The sequence below is a fragment of the Podarcis vaucheri genome (assembly GCF_965113315.1).
Source record: "Podarcis vaucheri genome assembly, chromosome: 12".
NCBI classification, from domain to species: Eukaryota; Metazoa; Chordata; class Lepidosauria; order Squamata; family Lacertidae; genus Podarcis; species Podarcis vaucheri.
The window spans coordinates 41,522,089-41,546,278 of NC_138750.1; the positions used below are offsets into that span (position 1 = coordinate 41,522,089).

The 24,190-nt window shown below is 45.6% G+C and overlaps 1 protein-coding gene and 2 long non-coding RNA genes across 9 annotated transcripts in view; 2 read left to right on the top strand and 1 right to left on the bottom strand.

Moving 5' to 3' along the window:
• Window positions 1-5,888, top strand: LOC309515658. The gene is made up of 2 exons (XR_014212601.1): window positions 1-42; window positions 2,219-5,888. It is a non-coding gene; the product is annotated as an uncharacterized lncRNA (long non-coding RNA).
• Window positions 4,364-10,073, bottom strand: LOC309515657. Of its 2 annotated transcripts, none has more exons than XR_014212599.1 (2): window positions 10,034-10,073; window positions 4,364-5,765 (listed from the first exon to the last, which is right to left on the bottom strand). It is a non-coding gene; the product is annotated as an uncharacterized lncRNA (long non-coding RNA). The 2 variants fall into 2 exon arrangements; XR_014212600.1 differs by having other exon boundaries at window positions 9,931-10,037.
• Window positions 10,074-23,014: 12,941 nt separating this feature from the next.
• MLLT10 (MLLT10 histone lysine methyltransferase DOT1L cofactor) overlaps window positions 23,015-24,190 on the top strand; it is a 116,653-nt gene continuing 115,477 nt past the window's right edge. The window contains exon 1 of one of the 6 annotated variants that reach the window (XM_082193616.1): window positions 23,015-23,751. In XM_082193616.1, the coding sequence (XP_082049742.1) occupies window positions 23,583-23,751 (169 nt within the window). In that variant the 5' untranslated portion in view covers window positions 23,015-23,582. The remainder of the gene's footprint in view (window positions 23,752-24,190) is intronic. The other 5 variants (XM_082193615.1, XM_082193618.1, XM_082193617.1 and 2 more) reach the window with 5 other exon arrangements.

Here is a 24,190-nt window from a genome sequence, read left to right on the forward strand (position 1 = left end):
GCCGCACCCCGGAGTTGGAGCCTTCGGCGGCGGGAGGAAAAGGTGTGCAGCCGGCGGGGGCGGATGGAGGGGGTGGGGTGGGTGGCAAGGAAGGAGAAGAGATCCACGCGAGAAAAGGCTATTTATATATATATATATTTAAAAAAATCCTCAGCCAGGTGCTGGAGCGGGGTCTCAAGGCATCCTGCTGGAGGGAAAAGAACAAAGCCTGTTATACCCGATCAAACTTTAGGCGGGGGGCGGGGGGGGAGATGTTGGAATCAGGAGAGAGAGAGAGAGAGAGAGAGAGAGAGAGAGAAAGAAAGAAAGAAAGAAAGAAAGAAAGAAAGAAAGAAAGAAAGAAAGAGGGACTGAGCGCTATAGGGAGGGGATTTTTAAAAAATCCAGGTCCTGGAAAACTGCCTTAGGGGATTGGGCGGGAGCGATGGGCTCGCTTGCCCCCGGTGTTTCTCGACGGCACTGAGGCAGGCTGGCTACCTGTGCCCTTTGGCTGGCGGCTTCCCCCCACTGCCCAGCCAGGATAAAGGAATGTGAGCCAAAGGGGGCTGTGCGGAGACGAGCCGAGCCACGCAGCCGCTCTTCCCGCCGCTGCTTTCGCTCCAAATCAAATGACAGAGGGAAGTGAGCTGGTCCGGAGACACCTTCATCAATTAATTCCCCTCAAGCCAGCGCTGATTGGACACTCCTGACAGGTGATGCAATAAAAATTGATATTCCACCCCCTTCGCAGCTCCCCCCCCCTCCAAATCTCTGGCTAATTAGCATACTCTTAGGCTCCTGCCTCCCCTCCCAAAGTAAATAATACTGTTAGTATATAAATCTTTCTATTAAACAATCCGGAGCTCCCAGCCAGCCCACAGCTCGCTCTCGGCGGCGCTGGCGACTGAAGGACCGGGTTTGGAAGCCCTCGGTGACACGGGTTTTGTTTTATTTTTTGAAACAAAGATAAGAAATAAATGGAATTTGGAAACCTTCTTGGGGTTATTTAGTGGGGATAAAGTGCGGGGGTGGGGAGGACAGAAAGCTGTTTCCCCCACGATACGAATTCTGTGGCTGTAAAGATTGGAAGGGGGAGCTTTTAAGTAACCATTTTAAAGGGGCGCTTATTCTGCAATGCGTGTCAAAAGGAGGGTTCCTCAACTGGTATTCCCCTTCCTTTGGCTTGCAAGCATAGTTAAACAAAACAAAACAAAACAAAAAACCCCTGGGGTTTGTCTGACGTTATTTTGTATATTTCTGTGAACGACTCGGAAAACGAGAATACTCACGTTCGCTAGCTTAAGTCCCTTCTTTTCCTCTTTCTCCTGGTCTTTCTCTCTCACTCTCACTCTTTCCGATAGCTAAGTTGGTGCTACTGGGGGTGGGTGGGAATTATTTAGGGCTGCGTGGTTATCCTGAGCTCCAGCCCCGCAATACTGTAACACTTTTCTCTGAAATTCTGCCTGTAATATTGGGGGGTGGGGGAGGGGGAGAGGAGGGGGAGAGGAGGAGGTTGGAAGAGAGAGGGGGAAGAGAGAGAGAGAGAGATCGGGACGCGGGCTCACGTCAGACCCATAACAAAGCCGAGATAAGCCAGCAGCAAGGTCTCTACTTTTCCACAGTTCCCCCGTGCTAGCTCCCAAGGTGGAGGGAGTCCCCCCTCCGGTCCGCGCGTCCACGCCAGGATCGCCTGCGTGTTGATTGCTTCCAGCAGGGGGAAAAAGATGGCAACAGAGCCGAGAGGAAAGCTTGGAGAAGGAGGAGGAGGAAGGAGGGTGGAGGGAGGGAGGAGGAAGGGGAAGATTGCAATGGGTCACAGGGATGCTTCTGACTTCTAGGGTGCCACCCTCGCTAGAACTTCCCTGGAGGCTGAGGGTTCTTTCCCTCCCCCTCCCCCCTACCTGCGGTCCAGACGATGAGACTGCACCCCCCTCCCCACCGCTGGAATAGTAAATTCACTGAAGGTGTCTGGGTGTAAGGGGTTTCCTATTCACACGTTCGGTGTCTGAATGTGGGTGCGGGAAAGAGGCTTGCCCCTCCCCCCCGCACACTTCCATCGCTCTATAGAAAAGGCTCTCCCCCCCCCTTACAATTCCAACTTTCACCTTTTCCAAGTGGCGGCCAAATATTTTCGGCTCCGTGGACAAAAGAGGGGTGGGAAATAAGGCCCAGCCCACGAAAAACCTATACTGTCTTATTGGGGGGGGGGTGTTTGAGTGTATTATTCCCCCCCTCCAAGCCCTTCCGTCTTTCAGATCTATCCCAACCCAACGGCAAAATGACCAGCAGCCCGGCCCTATTCCCCGCATCTAAGCGGCTGAAGCCCCAGTCGAGCCGGAGTCGAATCGGCGTCGATCCAAATCCTGCTAGTCCGCGGGGTTGCGGTGGATCGCAGTCGCTAATCGATTCACGCCGAATTCCAGCCAGAAGCACAAAGTGGCTGTGTCTTTGCAGAGAGGAGCTGGCGGCCAGAGCCAAAATGAAATGCATCCCTGTGCTCCAGGAAAACCACTGGGATTCCTCAGACGAAGAAACAGGGTGTGTGTGTGTGTGTTGGGCGGGGGGGGGGGGGCGGAAGGTAAGAAGAAGATGGCCTGTCTTCGAAGGCCATGTGCCCCACTGATATAGATTCCCATAGCCCTATGCCCCATAATATGAGCGGCTGCAGAATAATTACGCCGGAACTGGGAAAACGAATAAGCAAGTCCACCAACAGAGCTCAGCAGTCCAGTCCCGTCCCCACAAAAAAAACCTCATCCTGTCCCGTCCCCCCCCCCCAAAAAAATCCCCTCCTCTTGCTTTTTTTGGTGTGTGTTGATGATTCATTTTCACGGTCGTTGTGCATGACTAGGTAAAATTCAGCCGGCGATTTCTCTCTCTTCCAACCGCCCCCCTCCTAGCTCCCATGGTGAGGACTGAAGGGCCAAGGGGTGCTGGCGAGCGCCCGCAAATCAAGCAAGTCCGTGGCCTCGCCTCGCAACTCAGCCCGGGCTTGTGCAAGCCGTGGAGCTCGGCTGCTGCTCGCCAGACAGAAGGCGACACAACTTGCACGGAGTGACTTCTTCCCTCCGAGCTCCAAGGCCCGGTTCCCTCTTGAAGCAAGAAACTGTTGAGAGAGAGAGAGAGAGAGAGAGAGAGAGAGAGAGAGAGAGAGAAAGAAAGAAAGAAAGAAAGAAAGAAAGAAAGAAAGAAAGAAAGAAAGAAAGAAAGAAAGAAAGAAAGAAAGAATTTATGCACACATCCTTGTCTCAAGGAACATCATTCCTATATATGTGTGGGTGTGATTATATATAATGTTATATATTATAGATCTCCCTTGAGACAAGAGCGAAAAGGAGAGCCCGGTCCAGGGTCTCGTGATAGCACAGCCCTTCCAAGGCAATCGAAAGGCGGTGGCGAACAATGAATGGAAGGCTCCTCGCAGCCCCAGTTGAGCTCCGCATCTGGCTGCCTTCGCCTGGGCTCGTTCCTCTTCCCCCTCGCGCAGGAGACATCGCCTCTCATTCTGGAGCTGCAAAGCAAAGTTTGGAGGGGAAACAGCTGCCTGACGGTTTTATTTTGTGTGTGGGGGTGTGTGGGGGGTGTAGAATGAAGCGAGGAAGAGGGAAATAAAGCGGTATCAGCTTTTGTAGGGTTAAGCAATGGGGACCTTTCAGACCCCTCTGTTCTCGGTCTCCTATTCCCCAGGATGGCAGCCGTCGTCTCGTGCCCCCCACTCCCGGCACACACACATCCCCACCCAGCGCTGCTCCTCCCCCTCCTCCTCCTATTTTGATGCTGAAGGTGATGGCATCCCTGACAGGCCGATCCACAAAGTAAATGAAGCCCGAGGTATTGGCTTTAAAGTTCCGGCGGATGCCTCGCTGTTTTGTCTATTTCGCAAAGTTGAGTTCTAAAGTCGTGGCTCGGTTACTTTTAGGTTCCCAATTGGCACAGGCTATACAACCAAGTCACACACACACACACACACACGCCCCTTGCAAAGGGTGGTGTACTCCGGAGTAAAGAGGTTGTGGGGATCTCAGCCACAAAACAAGCGCATCCAGGCACAGAGACAGAGCCACATCCATTCTGCCTCGCAAACTCTCTCTCTCTCTCTCTCTCTCTCTCTCACACACACACACACACACACACGACTACAGTCGTCTGCTTCTTTGGCTTCTTCAAGCTGGGTCCCCAGTTTTTGTTTGCTTTAAACATCGACGTTAAAAGCAACAAAATGGGGTGTGTGTGCTTTAAATAGCTGCTTTTCTTTAGCAAATCGACATTTCTACCAAGGTACAACGTTAATTCTCTATTTGAAAAAAAAAATCGTGGTAACAACTGTGTGTGTGTGTAGGACTAGATCAGTTAATAAACAAATAAACACACACACACCAAGACAGAGATCTTAAGGAAATATTCAATACACATGGGAAAGGCACACTGGAGTCGAGTTGAAACTCCCCCACCAGATTCCCTCCCGCAGCCTTTTGTTCCTTGAAACTTCTCCATCTTGAGTTTGCGGGGGGTGGGGGAGGGGAGGAACCTGCCAGTTTTCTTGTGGTCATCAAAACACACCGCTGCATATCCGGGATCTTCCTTACGCACTTCGGGAGTCGATCCTCGTTTCCACAACTCCTCGCGGACCGAGGACCCTCTCTGGAAGCAAAAGGAAGGCCGAGGAGGTTTTTCCAGTGGATTCGCAGGCAGGCATACCGAAGCTAGCAACAGTTTTGCAGTTTCAGATTATTAACGTGAGAACGCTCCCTCCAAAACACACAGCCACACACGCTGGGGGAGCGGATAGATATTGGGGTGTGTGAAAATAAGGTGCCTGTTGTCGGTGGTGGTCAAAATTATGCGAGACTTTACTCATTTCCCTGAGTGAACAACAGACGCCGGCAGCGTTCATAGAGGAAAATCAAAGGCAGTACAATTTCTCGACCCTGCCACTGAGTCCGCCTCTCCAGTCCAGCTACGGGGGATTCCTTGAATTCAAATGCAATTTTAAGCACGCTTTCGGGGCGGGATGGGGGGGGGGACACCCTAATTAAACGGAGTGGAACTTCCTTCCAAGTAAACGTGCTTTGGCTTGGACTACTAGGCTGCAATCCTAAAACGCTTAGTTGGAAGCAAGTTGCTCTGCAACCCGCGGGACTTATTTTTCCAAATACCAGGAAGATCTCTGTATGTTTGCAAATCCTGCCGAAGGATTTAGGAATAAATCTCTGCACAGCGAAAAAGAGTTAGGTTCACTGCATTGTGAATCTGGTTGTGTGTGTTTTTGTGGGGTGGGAGGGTGTGTGTTTTACCTGAGGCTGAAATGTGGCCTTCTTTTTCTTTCTGGCGAAACAGATAAGGCTACCGGTGGATCCATATACCAGTTAGACGAGGAAATACTTGGATTTTAGGTCGTCTTGCAGCCTGGAAAACCTTTAAGTGAAAGTCTTCGAATTTAAGCTGATTTAGTGACACTGATTTCAGGCATCAGTCCCGGTAGTTATGAATGGGACGCGGTGGAATTAATGGGATCAATAATTCGAAAATCAATTAGATTGAATCGGGTTCAGCCTTTGGACAACAATTCAACTGGGTTGTGAATAGCGAGAACGCTCATGAGACATTTTCCTCTTCTCACCTCCGAGAGAGAGAGAGAGAGAGAGAGAGAGAGAGAGAGATTATCAATCAAATGTGCTCCTTTTCCCATCGAGTAGCCCCAGTCTGTAAGGTATACCCTACCTTAGATAGGATTTCTTTACCTTAGATGATATTTCAGTCTGAAGCACTCTTGGCGAACGACAAACCTAATTAGAAAATAACGAGGAAAAATAATATTCCTCACCCAATGCTGTAAACCTATTCCCATTGATCTCAGATTGCATAGTTGTTGTTTTTACTCTGTAGTATTAAAAATATATAGAAGCTCCCTTGTATCGCTGCTTTTTTTTGGGAAAGGGGGGTTTACTGGGAGATGAGTGTGTCTGCGTTTGAGAGAGGGGGGGTATATATTTGAAAACGCCCTCTGAGGTTGTGCTTTGATATATTTTCATTGTATTATCATGACTATGTTTAAACAGCCCTGCAATCCAGGCTGACCTCTTATTTCTGGGGCAAGTCACTCAGAGCACCATTTACAGCCCTTTAAATGTTTACTTGTGAAATGCAACAGCACTTTAAGCTTCTATTTTCACGAGGTCCTCGAATTCTCCGTATCCTGGTGCATTTTCACACTACAACAGCCACCTCCAGACTATTTTATTCTTGGTTAAAACCCTTTCCCGATTGGCACAGCTTATTATTCGAGGGTTATTCTGCATATAATTGTTATAATCATTATTATTTTATTTCAGAGGTAAAAATATATCATTTCCCAGCCTAAATTAGATTTTCAGAATTGGTGCACTGCCTGTAGTCCCCCCTATAATATATCCAGGGCGGATTGGGGGAGGGGAAGAAACAGTTGGGGAATATGGCAAAGGGACCAAAACCTGTCAAAAGGGTCATTCAGCTCCCCATATTATTCAGCCAAACGTAAGTGCAGACTTTAAAAAAACCCTCCACATACACTTATTTTAAAAAGGACAAGCATAGACACCTTTTGACACATTACAGCAATACCCAGTATAGTTAAAGGCTTTGCGTGGTGTGAGGGACACTCCAAGACCCATAGCTGAGTTCCTGCAACACATCACATTGTGAGTTATATCTCTGTAAACAGAGCAACAATTTATAGTGCTGCTGAGGGCTGCTTTGTTTTCTCACATGGACATATCTTCTTGCTTTGCAAATATCAGGAAAAGAGGTTCTCTTCTCTTTCGTCAAATTTTCCCCTAGAAACTTCGCTCATCCTTGTTGTTTTTAAACCTCACTTTTAAAGAAGAGGTTTTTTGGGACACAAACTGCCTGCCATGTTGCCTACTGACCCATAATCAAAATGCAGTGACCTCCTACCCTTTTTTTGCCCCTTGACCCATCCCGAATTCAATGCAGCCTTTATAAATTTGCAAATCCTTGGACGTAAAGGGGGATTTGGGGAGGCTTTGTTCTGCGAGGATCCTAAAAGTGTGCATTTTTAATTAGACACAAAGGTGCAGTAAACAAAGACTCAGGGACACGCTGGTGTTTCTGACGTACAGGTGGGCAGAACCCCCCCCCCCACACGCCTGGACTCGATTGCAAAAGATATATTTCCCACCCCAAACGCCCCCTCCAAATTGCCGCCAAAAATAACGCTCCAAAAATTGAAGCAAGCAGCAAAAGGCAATTACAAACGCACACGAGATCCAAAGGGTTAGGGATTGCACCAAATTAGCAATGTGGTACAAATCACTTTCATGACGCCAGGCCAGAGTCTTCCAGCGTTCCTCATCTCTAAGGACTGTGGGGATCCTGATGACCCGGGGAGGGGGAGAGAGCGAGAGGGAGGGAGAGGGACGGAGAGAGATTTGATCTGAAGCTACAGGCACATTCCCTTATCTCCCTAGCTATCAGCCAGTTTAAAGGACACCATAATTACGATTGCGATAAAAGCAAGACAATGCCTGCCTATTTGGGCTGAATAAATAAGGAATGTTTACAACTGTAGAATGTTTCAGTGGCAATTAAAGGCTGGCAAAGAAAACCTCTCCTTCTGCCCTCAACCTTATTTACTCGGTTTTGCTTTTATTGCAATCTTTTCATTCCTTTCCTATGCAGCAGATCACCCTTTTAGAAGGGTGGTAAAGAGGAAATGGGGAGCGTTACATGAGGGACAGAAAAGACACCAGAGACGCCTGCTCCATATTTGTTGTTATTTTTCTTCATTTCTCCAGTTGCACACAGAGAGCGAAACTTTCAGGTCAAGCCATAAAAGAGCCGGGACATCCAGCGCGGGGTTACAATATGGCGCTGAGGGGGCTATGCTCATTTCCACCCACAACCAAAACCCAAAGATGTTTGAGGGGCTTCAGAAGGTGTTGGTGGACAATCAGCGCCTTATTTCCTCTCATCCCCGGAAACCGAAAATCCACCTCATTTGCTAAGACACAAGGATCTATTCAACTATCCATTGTATCAGCAAACCTCATCATAATCAGATTAAATGCAGGTTTGGACACTAATACCTGCGAGGCTGAGCATTAAACATCGCCTGGAGTATGCAGAAATCAGTGAATGGGCTTCTTTTGCTCGCTTGATCATCGCGTTACCAAAATAGTAACACCAACAGCATTTCCTCTTAAAAACAAAACAAAAAACTGTTCCTCCTCCTCCGACACATTTTCTCCCAGCTACAACCATAACCTAAACTTCTCAACCTCGTTTTCTACCGCCGGCTCATTTGTTTTTATTTCGAGATTCAAAACTTTTGCCACATGGGGTGAGAGCAACAAGGGTAGTGGGTTTCAAATGCAGGCAGGGATCGGCTTTTAACACATTCGCTCTTAAGGAATTAATAAAGTGCAAACTTTTTCTTTCTTTCACGTTAAACTCTCACCGGGGAAGGTTTCCTTATTTAAAGCTAAAGGGGGGGGGGCATGTGCGTATGTGCGTGTAGTGGCGGCGGCGGGGGGGCATCCTAATGTATATTTGCAGCTCTCTGGCTAGTTCCAGGCCCCCTTTCCTTTTGAAAGTTTTAGACCTTCAATACCCTCGGATTCTACTGGCAGACTTAGGATGGCCTTGGAGGGTCCTAAACGTGACCATTCACTGAGGCGGGGGGCTACAGCTTGCAACAACGTGCTCGGCAACTTAATCTTGCCCCAAAATGGGAAGAGCGCGCAAAAGAACGGAATACAAACTCTCTCTACATCTCTAGTCCCTTTCTAAGGTGGATTGTGTATTTTGCAGCCGATGGGAACGTCTGGATTTCGCAGCAAAAAGGAGAGAAGGTAAGTGTTTTATCCTTGTAGCCGCCAGTTCGTGGAGAAACAATGCCAGAACAAAGGGGACCACTTCTCCCTCTGAAGCGTTTTGCATTTTCTTCCTCCATTTCTCATCGAGGAGACACTGGGGAGGGGGAAGGGAGAGGCGACTCGCACAACTTTTTCGCTTTTAGATAAGAAAGGCTGGAGCGAGCGGGGCGTTTGAGAAACTAGCCACCGGCGCGCGGATTTAAATAACACGTCGACTACTCCAAAAAGAAAGGGAGAAGGATCCCAGCCGCCGCCGCCTCCCTCGCACCGCCTGCAGCAAACGGGTCCGCCGCCAATTCAGCGGCGCTGAAACTGGAGAAACGGCTCGCGCCGCCTCGGCCGCGAGAAGAAAAAAAACTCCAAACACCACCTAAACCCTCCCTTCCGAGGGCGAGCCGGCGCCTGCAGCTCGGCCGGGCTTTCCGCGTGGAAAATCGGATAGGAGCCGCGCGAAGGGACGGGGCTGCGTTTTAAAACGCAAGATCTCGCCGCCGCCTTCGGAAAAGCGGCCCTGGAAGGAAACGTAGAGAATATATCAGGGTCTCCCCGCCCCCGATCGCGGGGAGCAAAGGAGGAAAAGGGCCCGGCGAGGTTTGTGCGGGCGCGGGCTGAGGAAGGCAGCGCGCCTTCACCAACAGCTCTCCTGTTTGGGGTTTTGTGGGGCAAGGGAGAAGCGGGAACTGGAGGCTGCGAGGTCCTTTGCAGCCGAGAAAGCGCTTCTTGCCTCGGCGGGAGCAGGGAGAACCCGGGGCCTGGTGTGGCCCAAGCTCAGAAAGCGGAGGCGGCATTGCCTAAGTTGTCCCTTCGCAGCAGCAGCAGCAGAGGACCCCCCCCCCCGCCGTCCAATGTTTATAGCTCTCCCCTTCGGCTGCATTGTCCGGGAGCAGCGGGGGGAGGAGACTGGAGAGAAGGAGCCCAACGTCTCCTTACGCCAATGTAAGGCGTCGCTGCCTCCTTCCCTCCAGAGAAGAAGAGTGGCGAGGAGGCAGGCAGGCAAGCACAGTTAGCACGAGGAAGCCGCTGCAGCAGCAGCAGCTTCCCTCTCCCCCTCTCGCCTGGGCTCTTTCCATTCATTTACCCGAGCGCAGGGGGCGGGGCCTGCGGGCCGGTGACCTTTCACCTCCTGCCTTCCTGCCTTCTCCCCCTCGGCGTTTCCTTTTGCCGCTCGGCCATTTGCTTACCCAGAAGCCAGCGCGCCGGGCGCGCTCGTGCCGAGCTCGAGTCTCTCGTAATCGCCCCTCTCGACCCCGCCCACTCCGCTTCTCTCTCCCCTCCCCTCCCGGGCGCGCGGCTTCCAATCTCAGGCCGGCAGGCAGCTCCTGGCGGAGGCCGCTGCTGCAACTCCCCGCGTGGACGCTAGGGGCAGCCGCTTCCAAGGGAGGGTGCTCTTTAGCTGCCCGCGGGAGACTTTCTATGGATAATAATAATAATAATAATAATAATAATAATAATAATAATAATGGTTCGATAACGCCCTTTATAAAACAGTTCCAAACACTAATTTTACGGTCCCACTGACACTGGTGCAGATTACTTTCAAGTCACGTATTCAACATCCGGTATCACTGTCCACGTTATTATAGGTAATTATTAATTATAATTTCCGACAGCAGTAATTAATTGCATTTATTGAACACAGCTAACGCTTGTCATAAATCAGGATTATTTACAACGATGACGGTAATGCGGCTGAAGGAAGAAGAAGAAAAAAAAGTTCCTGAAAGTTTAGGCAGGGCGATTAAAACTGGGAGAAAAGGAGGGGAGATGGTAAAGGATTTCCCCTTCCATAAGGTAAAGAGCTAGACTTCAAAGCCCCCACATCCCGCCCCCAATATGGGGGAAATGTAGTTGAAGGGAATACTAGGGAACTCTGAAGAGTCACGGCATTTCCTACTCAGCATCTCCTGCCCCAAGTCATCATCTCCCCTCCCCCTTCCCCCAAAAGCAAAGGGCTGGCTTTGAAGAAAAAGGTTTAGAACTCTTTTGTTTCTGCTTTTCTTCCTGACCATGTGAGTGAGGCGGGGTTGGGTTGGTGGGATTGGAAAGCAGCAAAACAGGTCACTGGGTGACTTGCTTCTTCATCCTTCAGCTTTTAGCGTCTCTCTCTCTTCGCCCTAGAAAAATGACACTCCTGGGTTTCCTTAAAAAGAATATTTTAAGTGGGAAAAGAGGGGGGGGCTCGAGATCGAGGACTGTTTTAATGGTCTAAAGCATGAGGGGACTACCATCAAATGGCGCAGCGTTTCACTCTTAAGAATATCTGAATAGATCAAATCCCGTTCGCCCCTCCTTGGAAGGCTGGGAAGAAACAAGTTCTTTTAACGAAGAGCTTTAGAACTTAAGCTAAAAGCTGCAGCCGAGAGGGAAGTGTTTTTCTCGGCCTTGCTTGCGGATCTGCAGAGCTTGCAGCGTGGCCCAGAACCGGTAGCGTTCAGATGCACGTGCAGCAGACAGCCCCGGCCATCTGCAATATCTTCAGATCGCTGCCTGCTTTTTGTTTTTGTTGAAGCCTTCCCAACCTGCGAGATCACTGCGAGAACAAAGTGCAGGCTAGGAGCAGGCGTGGGCCGAGCTTCCGGAGGGCTCTGAGACGGAGGAGGCGGAGGGAAGAGGTGCTTCTGGGGACAGCCTCCCAAATCGCAGCTTTCCCCAAAAGCAGCAAGACGTAGAAAGTGGCGACCCAAACGGTGACCTACTGCATACGAGCGGAAGGTTGCAGGGAGGACAGGAATCCATCCGAACAGCGAGGCGGGATTGTACTGCATATTAAAGAAGAGATTTTACGAGGCTGGTTTTCGTTTGAAAGCATGGCCGTGTTAGGCAAATGAGTGTCAAGGCATTGCACACGGCTTTCTTGGGAGATTCTTGCCGGCGACATAATCGATACAAACAAATCATGTAGAAGGGAACAAAAAGATTCTCTCCCCGCGCCACCCTTAAATGGTAATAAAAGACTGACGCTCCATGAATTGTCAAATCCCGCTAAAGGTTTTGAGAGAGACGCTTGTCCACCGGACGGAAGGGGGATTTGGAGCTGCTTGTTGCCTGTTGAATATGACGGACAAGTGTTTTCTATCCCAGGCAAAATGTGCCTATTCGCCAAATACTCGATTGGAACAGGTTTTGGCATCGGGCTGTTAAAAGGGTCTTGTCAGGTCTTGAGTAAAATAAATATTTTAAAAAATAAAATTCTGACACTGTTAACATGGTTGTCAAAATGTGGAAAAACAAGATACAGTGGTATTTTAATTATTTAAGTGGATTTAAACCTCTTTCCCTTGCTCTCTTTTACACACAGCATCCCAGTTAGGCACCTGATAATTTCGATCCAGATACCAATTAATGCCAAGTATTTTAATTAAATTGATTAATCCTCTTATGCTACATGCGTTATTTAGAAGTGAATCCCATGACATGAGTTGCATTTCTTAAGTTTACTATTTGAGATGTTAAATTGCCATCCATAATCAATTTATTCTGGATCAATCTCTTTGGATTATTCTGGAATAAACAGACTGTTGAGTGTGCTTCTGGGGTTGCAATCCTGACACTTGTTTAGAAGCCAAGCACAACAGGAGCAGTGACCTATTGCCAGTTAAATGTGTTTTAGAAACCAGTAGCTGATGTTGTGCGATCGGCTGCAATTGTATGCAGGTTTTCTTGAGAGTAAGTCCCACAAACTCTGTCGGCTTTACTTGCAAGTAAACATGAAAGAACCCAATTTTAACTGGGCTGTAAATCGAGTTGCCAGTTAAGTGCCTATAATTCCCCCTAATTAGCATATCTCCATTTCTGTATCCCATGGTTGGGCCATGCTTACAATGAGCAGTGGATTGGTTACAAATAGATTTTAGTTGTCAGAATATAAACCAGCTCATTTAAAAATAAAATAATGGAAACGTATTTTATTTGTAACAAAAACACACCAATCAACAGCAGATTGAAAAGAGACACTTCCTCATAGTGCAATAATTAAAAAATACTCTTTTATTTAAAAAGTGGGAAATAGTTTTATGTTTATGTGAGAAAATATCAAAGCAGGAAAAGGTTTGTTTACAATAAAATAATTGCAAAGCATCCTCCCACCCTCCAAAATATAGCAAATAAACTAAAAGAAAGCCAAAATGTAACACAATTCGCTCATGGTTAAATTATAGGTAAGGAAGTTGAAGAAAGATGCATTTTGTTTATTTTAAAGGGCCTGTCTAGGTGGCTCTTAGTTGTATTAGTTTGATTTGTTAAAAACAAGAGGAATGCTTTTTGTTTTCTTTAGAGGTTAGCATCTTGTGAATCTGCTGTCTTGTGGTAAAACTATTGAGAATTGTAGAAAGATTCTCAGCGAACAAAGAAGGCAGCGTTAGCAGGGCAATAGGAGCGTGACAGTTTGAGCCAAGGTGGCAAAGAGTTCAAGTCATGAAGACGTTAAACCGAAGTTCTTGGATTGAAGCCAGTTTTGCAAAATGCACCGGCTTAACTCCCTTTCATTGGGACTTCCTTCCGAGTAAGCGCATATATGAGAGTACAGTGGAGCTCCACTCTATCCGTTGTGGATCCAAGCTTTCCTAAGAGTAGTTTTACCAGGGTTGGAAGAAATTGAGAAAGGTCTGTGGTCAGCACTTGTCCTGTTTTGATTGATGATCTATCCCACCCCCCCCCCCTCCTTTTCTCCTGCAACCAACCGCTGCAAAGGCTGCTTAAAAGAAGAAGTTTGCCTTTTTGGTTAGGGCAAATAAGCACCCCCCCCCCCCAGAAAAAGCAGCATGTGCTGCTGCATTGGAGGAGAGCGCAGAGCCCCCGCTTTTCCTCTAGGCAGCGCTGCAGCTGCGAAGAAGGACGAGTAAGCAGGACAGGGGCCAGCTGGCGAGGCAGTGGCAGCAAAAGGGCTTTTTTGCACGGGGCCTTTGCAGGTCGTCCTGATTGGAACCCGGGACCCTCGTGTAAGGGAAGAGAGGAGAGGAGCTTGGCGGGCAGCCAAACCCAATAACCCCCACCCTCTCCCCTTCCTCAAAGCCCCTTTTGCGTTTGTGCTCGATGAAAGGTGGAGGGCGAGCAGGTGAAATAATGAATTTGTGGGTGTCGCTTACAAAACGAGAGTCAATTGAGAGGCCTGCTTGTGCAAGGACTAAGCCTGGCTGGCAGGAGGGCTCAGAGAAGGAGCTGCTCCTCCTGAGGGGAGAAGAAGCCCAGTCAGGCTCGCAGCCGGGCCTACTAACTACAGGCCGGCCTGCCGGCCTGTAGCCACAGGAGCAGAAGGGGCTGGGCCCCACGAAAGAAGCCACGAGGGACGCCGAGAGCGCGCAGGGGGAGCTGGGAGGCCGCCTGACGAGATCTGGGGGGCGGAGGGGGGAAGGAAAGGGGCTGCCGGCGGCGGCGGCGGGAGGGGAAGCTGCGAAAGGCGGTAGCAGCTGCCGCCGGGGAGCTGAGGCCTCATTCAGGCAGGAAGTGCAGTTGGAGGGAAGGTGCTCGGTTGCAGCAGGCGGGCCGGGGCAGCAGCGAGCGGGGTAGGCCGGCCTCCGTGAGGGGAGAGGAAGGGGAGCCGCGGCTCCTTTCCCCCCATTGCTCGTAGGGAAGCCACCGCTGCCGCCCTTCTTCGCGCGAAGGCTCCCCTTGTTTTCTCGCCGCAGCTGTGAAGGGAAAAGGGACGAGCTTCTGCTTCAGCAGCTTTTTGGGTTGCGCTTCCCCAAGCCCTATTTTATTTTATTGTTGGGGTGTGTGTGGAAGAAGTACGGTTGGAGTTTGCAATGCTCTTCCCTCCCGGTTTCCAGCAGTTTTATCTGGTCCATGAGTAGAGAGGACTTTTTCCCCCCCATCTCTTTCCTTATTCTTCCTTGTTTTCCTCTAGTGCTGCTGTTTTATTCACTGGGCTTTATAGCTCACCGAAGGTAAAAGACCCCACCAGGGAGAAAAAGCTCGCCTGGTACAAAGGGAAACATCTGTTCAGCGGTGAATTTTTAGAACAGGACTTTTCGAGAGGGAAGGGGGGGGGGAAGGGGCAGGAAACAACTCGAGGAGGAAAAACACTAAATGCTGAAATAATTAGATTTTACGAAGAGGGAGCTAAAGGGAGAGTGGGTTCGGAAAAAAGCGGGTTCTTTTTTTAAAAAAAAAAATTGTTGCTGAAGTTGGAAAAACCGTGTCTTCTTCCTTTCAGAGGCTGGCAAAAATAAAAAGTTCTTTAAACGAAAGGCCTGTTCCTTCGGAAGTGTTTCTCTTTAAAAAGTAAAAACAAAAACTAAATGCATTTGTCCTTAAAAACAATTCAATTAATCTGAGTTTATTTTGGTCATTTTAATTACTTGAAGGAAAATTAACTGCTTAACCTTGTCTTAAAAAAAATAATCCAACAAGTGTCTATAATACATTGTTTTTAAATGTTGCGCCTGGGGTACTGTTTACTCGACCAGCCTTGTTAGATAGGGGGAGGTAAGCGTGTCTACATTCTTTTTAAATATATATATATATACATAGACTTGAAACTATTTTTCTGGTAAAATAGCTTCTTAGCAATAAAGTAGTATTGTTTCATGCAACTTGAGGGGATTTTAAAAGGCGGATTAGAATAATTTCTAAATATTGTATTTCCATGTTCTCTGGGGGGAAATGGAATTTATTGAAGTTCTGAACTTCAGTAAAGCACTCAACAGGGCTGTATTTCTGGACACCATGGAGCAGAAAACTGTTGGTAGCTTTCCTGGAGACAGGGTTGAAATACGTTTGTGTTTATTCCTTTTCTTTGTAAAACTTGCTGTCTTTGGAGCCTTTAGATAGTAAATGCCAATGCAGAAGAATAAGGCAAATCTCACTTTGAAAATAATTTCAGAGTTTAAAATTCCCATATTTTGAGACATCACCATAGTTAAAAATATATTGGCGATTGTAATCTTTAATGATCACGGATCCTTAGTAACAAATAATTAGAATAGTATTGAAATATATATGTGACAAGGCCTTCAGATGCACACATAATTTATATAAGGCAATACATATACAGGGATTTTAAAATCAAATCTGTATTACAGAAGAAAAAATACAGCTGAAGGAACAGGATAAATAGCATGTCTGGTTTTTCCTCAGTGTTGCATACTACTTTTCTTGTTTCCGAAATAGAAACATTTCTCCCATCTTCTTTCTTGCCAAATGGGTAATTTAAAAAAAAAAAAAGAGAGTAGCACGATGTAAAAAAATCACATTCCGACTCTGAAGTGCCACAGTGAGACTGACAAAAAGTGATCCGAGGCTTGTGCCCTTAATTCGCTCGGAATGTTAAGCTTCCCAAGATACTCCCCGCCTATGCGGTCATGTTAGCTTTTCTCTGTGTTTAGTAGGTGGTTTTTAATGGTTTAAAATTAGTACGTGGATCGTCTGTGCCCTTACGTTTGTAATATCAATATTAAAAAAAGTGTCCTGTAACAGGAAACGTCACACATTGTTAGATTTTTTTTTATGGTTGCATTTGGCTACTCCATTCATCGACACAATACAATTAATTAGCATATTCTTGGGTGTGTTTTTGAGATTGGGCGGTAGTAGCCCCCATTTGAGGAGAAAACTCCTTAAATAAAAAAACTAACATGATTCTGCCCAAACCAGACACATAATTGATATTGACTGGAGATCTGCTTCATGTATAGCAAGTTGCTTTTATATCTAACAAAACTGCTTTCCTCCCTTTGCTATGGATAATTTTAAACTGGTGATAACAGTCATTCTGAAATAGCTTTATAGTTTAGATGCATGATAGGGATTTAAAGATGTATGATAGGGAATTAAAGATGTTTTCTAATAGAAGAACAAGCATGAATAAAAAGGGGAAATGCAACCTAGGAGTATTGACAAAAATATGAACCAGTATAAACTTTTGATTTCTATTCAAATATAGGCTCATATTTAATGTTTTTTGTGCTTTTTGGTGTGTGTGGATGAGGGGAAAGACTATTTTCAAATATCCCTACTGCCAAAAACAAACCATTTACAGCAAAATTCCAAATCTTTATTGAGATACTGCAGAGAAAATCAGTGCATTACATTTAAATTACATTAAATCTAAACTTCAGAGTTTACTATCTTTTCCCCTGATTAGTACAGCATTATTATATTAAATGTGAATTTTCAAAAAACCTTTAATAAATTATATTTGTATATAAACTGAAAGTAGCACTTAACTATATTCCAATGAATAACTTTATAAATTAGCTCTTAAATGTAAACCTTGGGCCTCTCAAACTGAAGGTATGTTTACCCACCATGCTAAAAAAAATTCCTGTGCTGTAATATTTACTTAGAATATTTAATCTAGGGGTTTTATGTAAAAAACACTCTTTTGCATCATGTTTACAGTACATCTCAGGCTGAAATTAACAATTAAATGCTAGCATTATCATAATAGAAGCAGTACTTGGAAAACAACTATTTCATCCACTGGTGCTCCTAGTTAAGTGGCATTTGCCCAAAGCCTCCTGAGGTGATAGTGCAATTTAAAACAATATAATGGATGCTTTAAAAACAACTTCCCAGTTAAATTAGTGGTTTTACTGGCTAGATTCTGAGAAAGATTCAAACAATGCCATCACAGTTTTAACAGTCAAAGTTATACTTACATTAATAGGTAGTTTGGTCAGCACACAACTGACTTTAAAACTTGTATGTACAAATTGGAAAATGTGTAAATACATTAAAAAATGCAGATGAAAGGTGAACTGCATATAAGCTGGTATTTGTATTGCTGCAAAATATTCCTGCGGTTATGTGTACATGCACGCACACACAAAATAAAAATATATATGTTTTTACTGGTGTAGCTTTACTCAGAAACTCTACAAGCACATTTTGTTTAAAGTAAGTTCTGTTTAAACCAATTGGAAAGTAGATTTTAGGACTGAAGCACTGAACACAACAGGATTAACACAGGGAGTAAAAAAAATGGACAAAATGTTATGCTCTTCATAACTGAGCAAGGGCAAATAATTTGCTGAATTCAGACCACTATAGCTTATAGTTTTAAATACTGTATAGCAGTAGTGTGTATGGGTCAAATCACAAGTGTCGCACTCCACACTGTGGACTGACCATTATGCTTTCATTTCCTAGGATTAAACAAATAGCATCATTAACATTTAAATTAATGCTATATTCAAGTTCAGCAAGCAAAGAAGGTAAAGAAAGTGTGCTTTTACAAAAATAAACACAAATAAGAAGATACTTAATGTCTATTAAGTTTTTTCTCAGAACTTTTAAAAGGCACATTATTTTATGAATATTATAGCTTTTTGTGCTGGGGTAAAGTATAAAATTTAAGTTTGGACAAAGATTCAGTTTTAAAATCTTAACATGTTCTTAAGGGCTTTAGGCAAGCATCTATTCCTAACCTCACTCCTCAAAAACAAACAGCCCTGACACAACTCTTCTATTCCTCCTCCATTTATCCCTCCTTCCCTCCTAATTGTTTTCAATATAGGATGAAAAAGACATGTTTGGGTTTGAAGAGTTTTTTTTGGTTTTGCTTTTATATATCTGTTTTACCTCACATGCTCGTTCTTATTGAGTAATAAGAAAATTACACCTGATTTAATTGTGACAAAGAGGTGATTAAGTAATACAGGCTCTTTTGCTCAACAAGCCCAGGATGTGTTACTGAATCCATGTTTAGAATTATTGCCACATGCAAAACATAAAGGGCATTTCAGGAAATTGGAATTTTAGGTTGATGCTACTTGTTTTTAAAATATTTTTAAATATTTAGGTGATACAGGACGTTAAAAGTGCTGAAAACGTTTTTGTACGTTACTTTCCACCCCTAACATTTAAAAGTATTTCCCATTGAAAATAATAGCAAATAACGTGAAGCCCTAGAAGTACATCCAATGGAGTTCAATGCCACCTACTCCCAGGTAAGTGTGCATAGGATTGCAGCTTAAAACAAATAAAGTTATAAAATAGTAGAAAATTACATGTACCTTTAAAATATGTGGATTGATTTGTTGTCTACATTGTCTACATTGTATCTTTTAAAAAACCAATTTTCAATCTTTGAAAATTCAATCTTTGCCTGTTTTCCTTTTCTAATAGGCATATTTCTATCTCTGGGTCTGAAAAAGCTGTGAATTCAAAAACATTTCCCCCTATCATCAGCCTTTACATCTATTCCTGAAAACACACCCTAACACCCCAACTTAAAAACCGTAACTTGAAAGTAAATCTCATTGATTTCAAACTTGCCTCAAGTAGTGTGCTTAGGAATAGGATGCAAAAGGTTTCCACATTCATATCATATGGATGTTAATGGCTTACTATGTGTGTAGTACATTGTCGTAAAGCCTTTCTCTTCCTATTTTGCATTTCAATGGTTCTTTCCAAATGCATTGTTTTACAAAACCACCAAGAGGCTATCTACATTTTGTCATCAAGTTCCCTGCAATGTTTTAAAATAGCATCATAGTCCCTCTTTCAGTCTATATATTTCAATTCCTTAAATGAAACTAAAGTTAGTCCAATCAATTTAAAATAAAGTTTAATATTAGTGCAATACAATTTACCCTGGGGGGTTTTGTGCCAAAATCAAAGTTTTATGTTGATCATTCTGTTAATATACAGCATATATACTTAAATAAAAAGAGATTTGTTTAAAATGCATGCAAAGATTTTACAAAATACATTTCTAACATACACATTTTAGTTTGATTTTTAGCATGATTTTCAATTGACATTGCTTTACATTCTAGGAAGGGCCAAATTTTAAATGATACTGAATGTGAAAAATGAACTGTAGAACTATATGAAGTTTAATAGTGTTCAAAATAAAAAATACGTCCAAAGCTTTTACAAACTGGAAGGAAACATAGGCAGCAATTTTATTACAATGTACTTTTCCAGAGTACTGTACCCCTTAGGTTTCTTGTCCATTGTATGCTTTGCTAAACAACAGAACCTTGGTGCTACTTAATTCTGAAAGTTCCAAGTCCTCAGCATCCCTGACATTCACCCTCCCTTTGCTACCTTAAAGTCCAACTCCATCTGTCAGTGCACCTATCTGTATTTATTCAGTCTCCCACAATAGTTCCTAGTAGATGCAGGCTGACTTGTTGAATAATGCTGCTTCAGTCACTCAGTCTACTTTGTAGTGAAGTGGTTGGTATCTATTTAGTTCTTTTGGTCTCCATTAAAAAAGAATAAATATGAGGAATGATTTATGTTTAAATAAAACATTTTGTTTGGTCTCCATTAAAAGGCATATAATGTGTATGGTAAATTTCCAATGAAGAGGGCAATGAAGAAACAAGAATTAAATTAGTCTGTAAGGTAGCTACAAACTAGAGTTCAATTTAGGCCACAGTTCTAATGCTGGGGTTAACAATATCACTGGGAATACTTTTTAGAACTTAGATATCATTTTCCTGAAATAAGCAAAAATAGCTTTGAAATACTCTTCACTCAGATCCACAACTCAATTAAAGCTGCAACCCTATCTACATTTTCAAGGAAGGCCCATTTAATACAGCGAGGCTTACTCGTGAGTAAATATGCATAGGAACAGGCTAATTTTTGAATCATTTAGGTGTAAATGGGTCAATGGAGTTGACAGTGCAATCCTATATTTTTTTTTTCTTACAGTAAGTCCCACTGTGTTTAGTAGGGCTTACTTCCAAGTAAGCATGTATGGTTTTAAAGTCTGAATTAGTTAAAACAGTAGTTTGGCTTGATAGGAACACAGTTATTAAAGTGGAATCTAATTCTTTAAATACTTTTATTTAAGTAATAATGTAGCTTTCAGAACATAATGAAATTAATAAATTACACAATATACTTCTAATTTCCATATCTTTGAAGGACTGAAAGATAATACACGTGAATGAAAGGCAATACATGTTTTTGTACTTGGGCTCTAGGATTTTAAATATCACTCTCCATTCTACATATTTTTTTCTTTGCTGTAGCAGGCACATGGAAATACAGGCACTTTGTGAAGCATTTTTGTATGGTATGTCAAAAGTTTTTGTCTCAAAATGCTAAAACTGGACTTTGGGGGGATATTGCCATGCAGCATACAGATGAATATTTGGCAGATCACAAACACCCCAATGACCCTGTTATGTTAATCGAAGTGCTCAGCTATGCCTTCTGTAGGAAATGACACTCATCACTCCCTTTCCCTGTCCTTCCTCCTCTATCTAGAAAATTTCACTTCAGACTTTCAAGGACAGCAAAAACTGACCCAAGATATCCCTCTCATAAACTGCAGGCTCTGATATCCCAAAGGACAATAGTTCAGCACATCTCCTCTCTCTTTAAACAGCAGCTCTTCACAAGCCCACATATCTGCAGATGTGTTAAACTGTTCTTTATTTCACAACTTCTAAAACACACACACACACACACACACACACACACACACACACACTTAGGACAATACAGATAGTTTAATACTGTACACTTGATTTAAATTGTCTTCATGTCAGGCAATAATGCAGTCTTGCAAAATCATACAATTTTACCAGTCTATGCATAAAGTCACTTTAGCATGATAATAGGGAAAAATCAATGGTATTTTACTTGGAAGGCTTTCCCTTCACCTTCTCCTTCACAAAAGTAGCAGCCCTGGGGCTAGTGGAGGAGGAGAATTTTGCAAAGCTGCATTTAATCTCCTTTCAGTCTTAACAGTAGCCACAATTAGTTCCTTCTGCTACAGTCCTACCTGCTTACAGTGGATAATTGAAAAGCTTGGGATTCTGATAACCTGAACCATCTCGTTTTTTACTCTGCTTTTTGAAATATATAAAAGCAAACCAACAATAATTGATCAAAATCTGGAAAACATGTCCTTTTAAATTAATCTAGATAACAAAAACATCCAAGTTTAGGGGGATGTGCATATTTCTAAAGGCAGCCTGTCTTTTCCCTGGTTGTGTTGTCTATTCTCAATTCTAGTTTTAACAACAGCCATGCAGAAAGACCTCTGCATGCATGGTACTAAAAGATATGGCGAGGCCAGGATGAAGGTAAGGAGAACAGGAGCATTTCTGCAGGATTTGTGCAGTGGTCTCTAGGTTAGCCAAACAGAAAAGTGGAAATGTATCAGTTCTGCCCTTGCACCTAAAGTGATGCAAGAGAAACCGAATTCCAAAGGGATATAGCTATATTACCCGTGTTTTATAGCACCTAGGGTAATAGAGTTTGACTAAGTAGTATGTATGTGCACACAGAGAGATTAAGACGCTGTTTCTATAAAAACAAAGAATTCCAGAGAGTACGGTACTTGGGAAAGTTTGTCGCCATAAAATAGTATTTTTAGATGCCACGGTGCCCTTTGTTCATAGACACGATATATATTGGAAATGCAGCACATTCAAACAAGTTAAGAGGGGGAATTTTGGAAGAAGGATTAGCTAGCAATCCGAAATTGAGGCTGGGGACCCTTAAAGCAGGAAGGAAGTGCCCCTGAAAGGAATTCCTGTTCCAGGAGTTTGGGATCATCAGGGTGGGAGAGGAATCCCGCCGCATCAGCCAAGAATAGAGAAACGGAATTCAACATCCCTTGAAATGCAAAAGAAGAGCCTGTTGCAGAAGAAATGCAGGTCGCATGTGTGCGTGCACACGCCCCCCCCCGCCATCCCAAACTGATCAAATTTCTAGGGCCAGGCTAGGTGATCGCAATCGTTTTTGTTTCACTCAGGCTTTTGACTCTGCCCAGCTGTTTCAGCTGCCTGGCCTCGTAAACACACGAGAGGATGCGGTGCGTGTGACGGAGCGAGGAGCGGGAAAGTATAAATCCCGCTGCTCCTCAAGGTGTCACAGCGGCCTGAGGGAAATAGAGACTGACGAAAAACGCGCGCGCGGCGCTTGGGATCCCTCGGGAGCAGAAGAGTGTGTGATGCCATCGTTGTAATGATAAGTTAACACGTGTAAGAGAGGAGGCGCACGGCTCGGGCCGGGCCTAGTCTGGCACTAGCACCACGCACACACGCACAAGAGCGAGCACGAGTCCCTCAAGGCAGGAGGAGCCCGGCAGCGGGAGTGTATATTTGTCACTTGGCCCTCCGCCCCAGGGGACACCCATCCCCCACCTCTACCGCCCCCGTCGCGCGCACGCTCTGACTGGGCACCCGCTCAAAAAACAAAACAAAACGGTTGAGAGCCAGCAGGGCAGCGCGCGACGCAGAACTTCGCCCAGCGAGCTCGTGTTCCGCTGTCGGCCCATGAGCCACCGCGGGGGAAAAGGAGGAGGAAAAGCGAGAGAGCGAAGGCTGCTGCTGCTGCTGCCGCGTCGCGGGGCCTTCGCCGAGGAGGCGTTGCAGTGCGCCTGCGTGCAGCAGGCCCCTGCTTCTGTTGCCTTTTTCGCGTTGCTGTCTCTCTCTCCCTCTCTCTCTCTCCGCCCCCCCCCCCCTAGTCCGTGCGGCTCGCAGGACTGTTGCCGCTGCCAGCAAACCCTTAATTCCTTGCTGGAGATCTCCCAAGACGGACTGGGTACCTGCCCGGCCGAGCCGGCGCCCAGCGAGGAACTTGGAAGGAGCCCCTTATCCGCCGCTCGGCTGTTGCTGTTGCTGCTGCTGCCGCCGCCGCCGCTGCCACCAGCGGCCATGGGTCCCACGTCCCTGCTATGGAGGCGGTACTGGCGGCGGCGGTGGCTGAGCGACTGAAGGCGGAGTGCTGCGGGGCAAGGACTGAGGCGGCGGCGGCGGCGGCCGGGGTCTCTCCGGTGCCGGGGGGTGTCGTGCTGACGGTGTTTTTAACCCTTAGATGGTCTCTAGCGAGCCGTTGTTGCTGCCTGTGTCACTGGAGGGTGAGTTCTCCAATAGTATGAAGGAGATGATCGGCGGCTGCTGCGTTTGCTCCGACGAGAGGGGCTGGGCCGAGAATCCGCTGGTTTACTGCGACGGGCATGGCTGCAATGTCGCAGTGCATCAAGGTGAGTGAGACGGGCCTGCTTCGGCCAACCCCTCTTGGGAGGTGGTGGGGTGGGGTGGGGGGTAAAGAGAGAGAGAGGGGGCCGGGGGGCTGCTTTCGGAGGCGTCTCTTTTTCCTCCCCCTCCCCCGTATGTCTCTTCTCTGTCTCTCACACACGCGTCACAAGTCACCACTTTATGGAGTGCGCCATCCACGTCTTTCCCCTCCTTGCTTGCAGGAGTGGGTCGCCTTCCCCCCTTCCCCCTGCCTCCTGTTAACTCTGTTGCTGGCTGTGTTCGTGGATGCTTAAAACTCAAGGAGGCGGGCCCTTTTTAGGAAAAGGGAGATGGGTGGACCCCCCTCCAAAGATGCTGGGGGCGGCCGGGCATGTGCTTTTGGAGGGGGGTGGCCAGCAAAGGTATGCTATCCTTGTGTGTGAACGAGTAAGTTGCGTGTGTCGC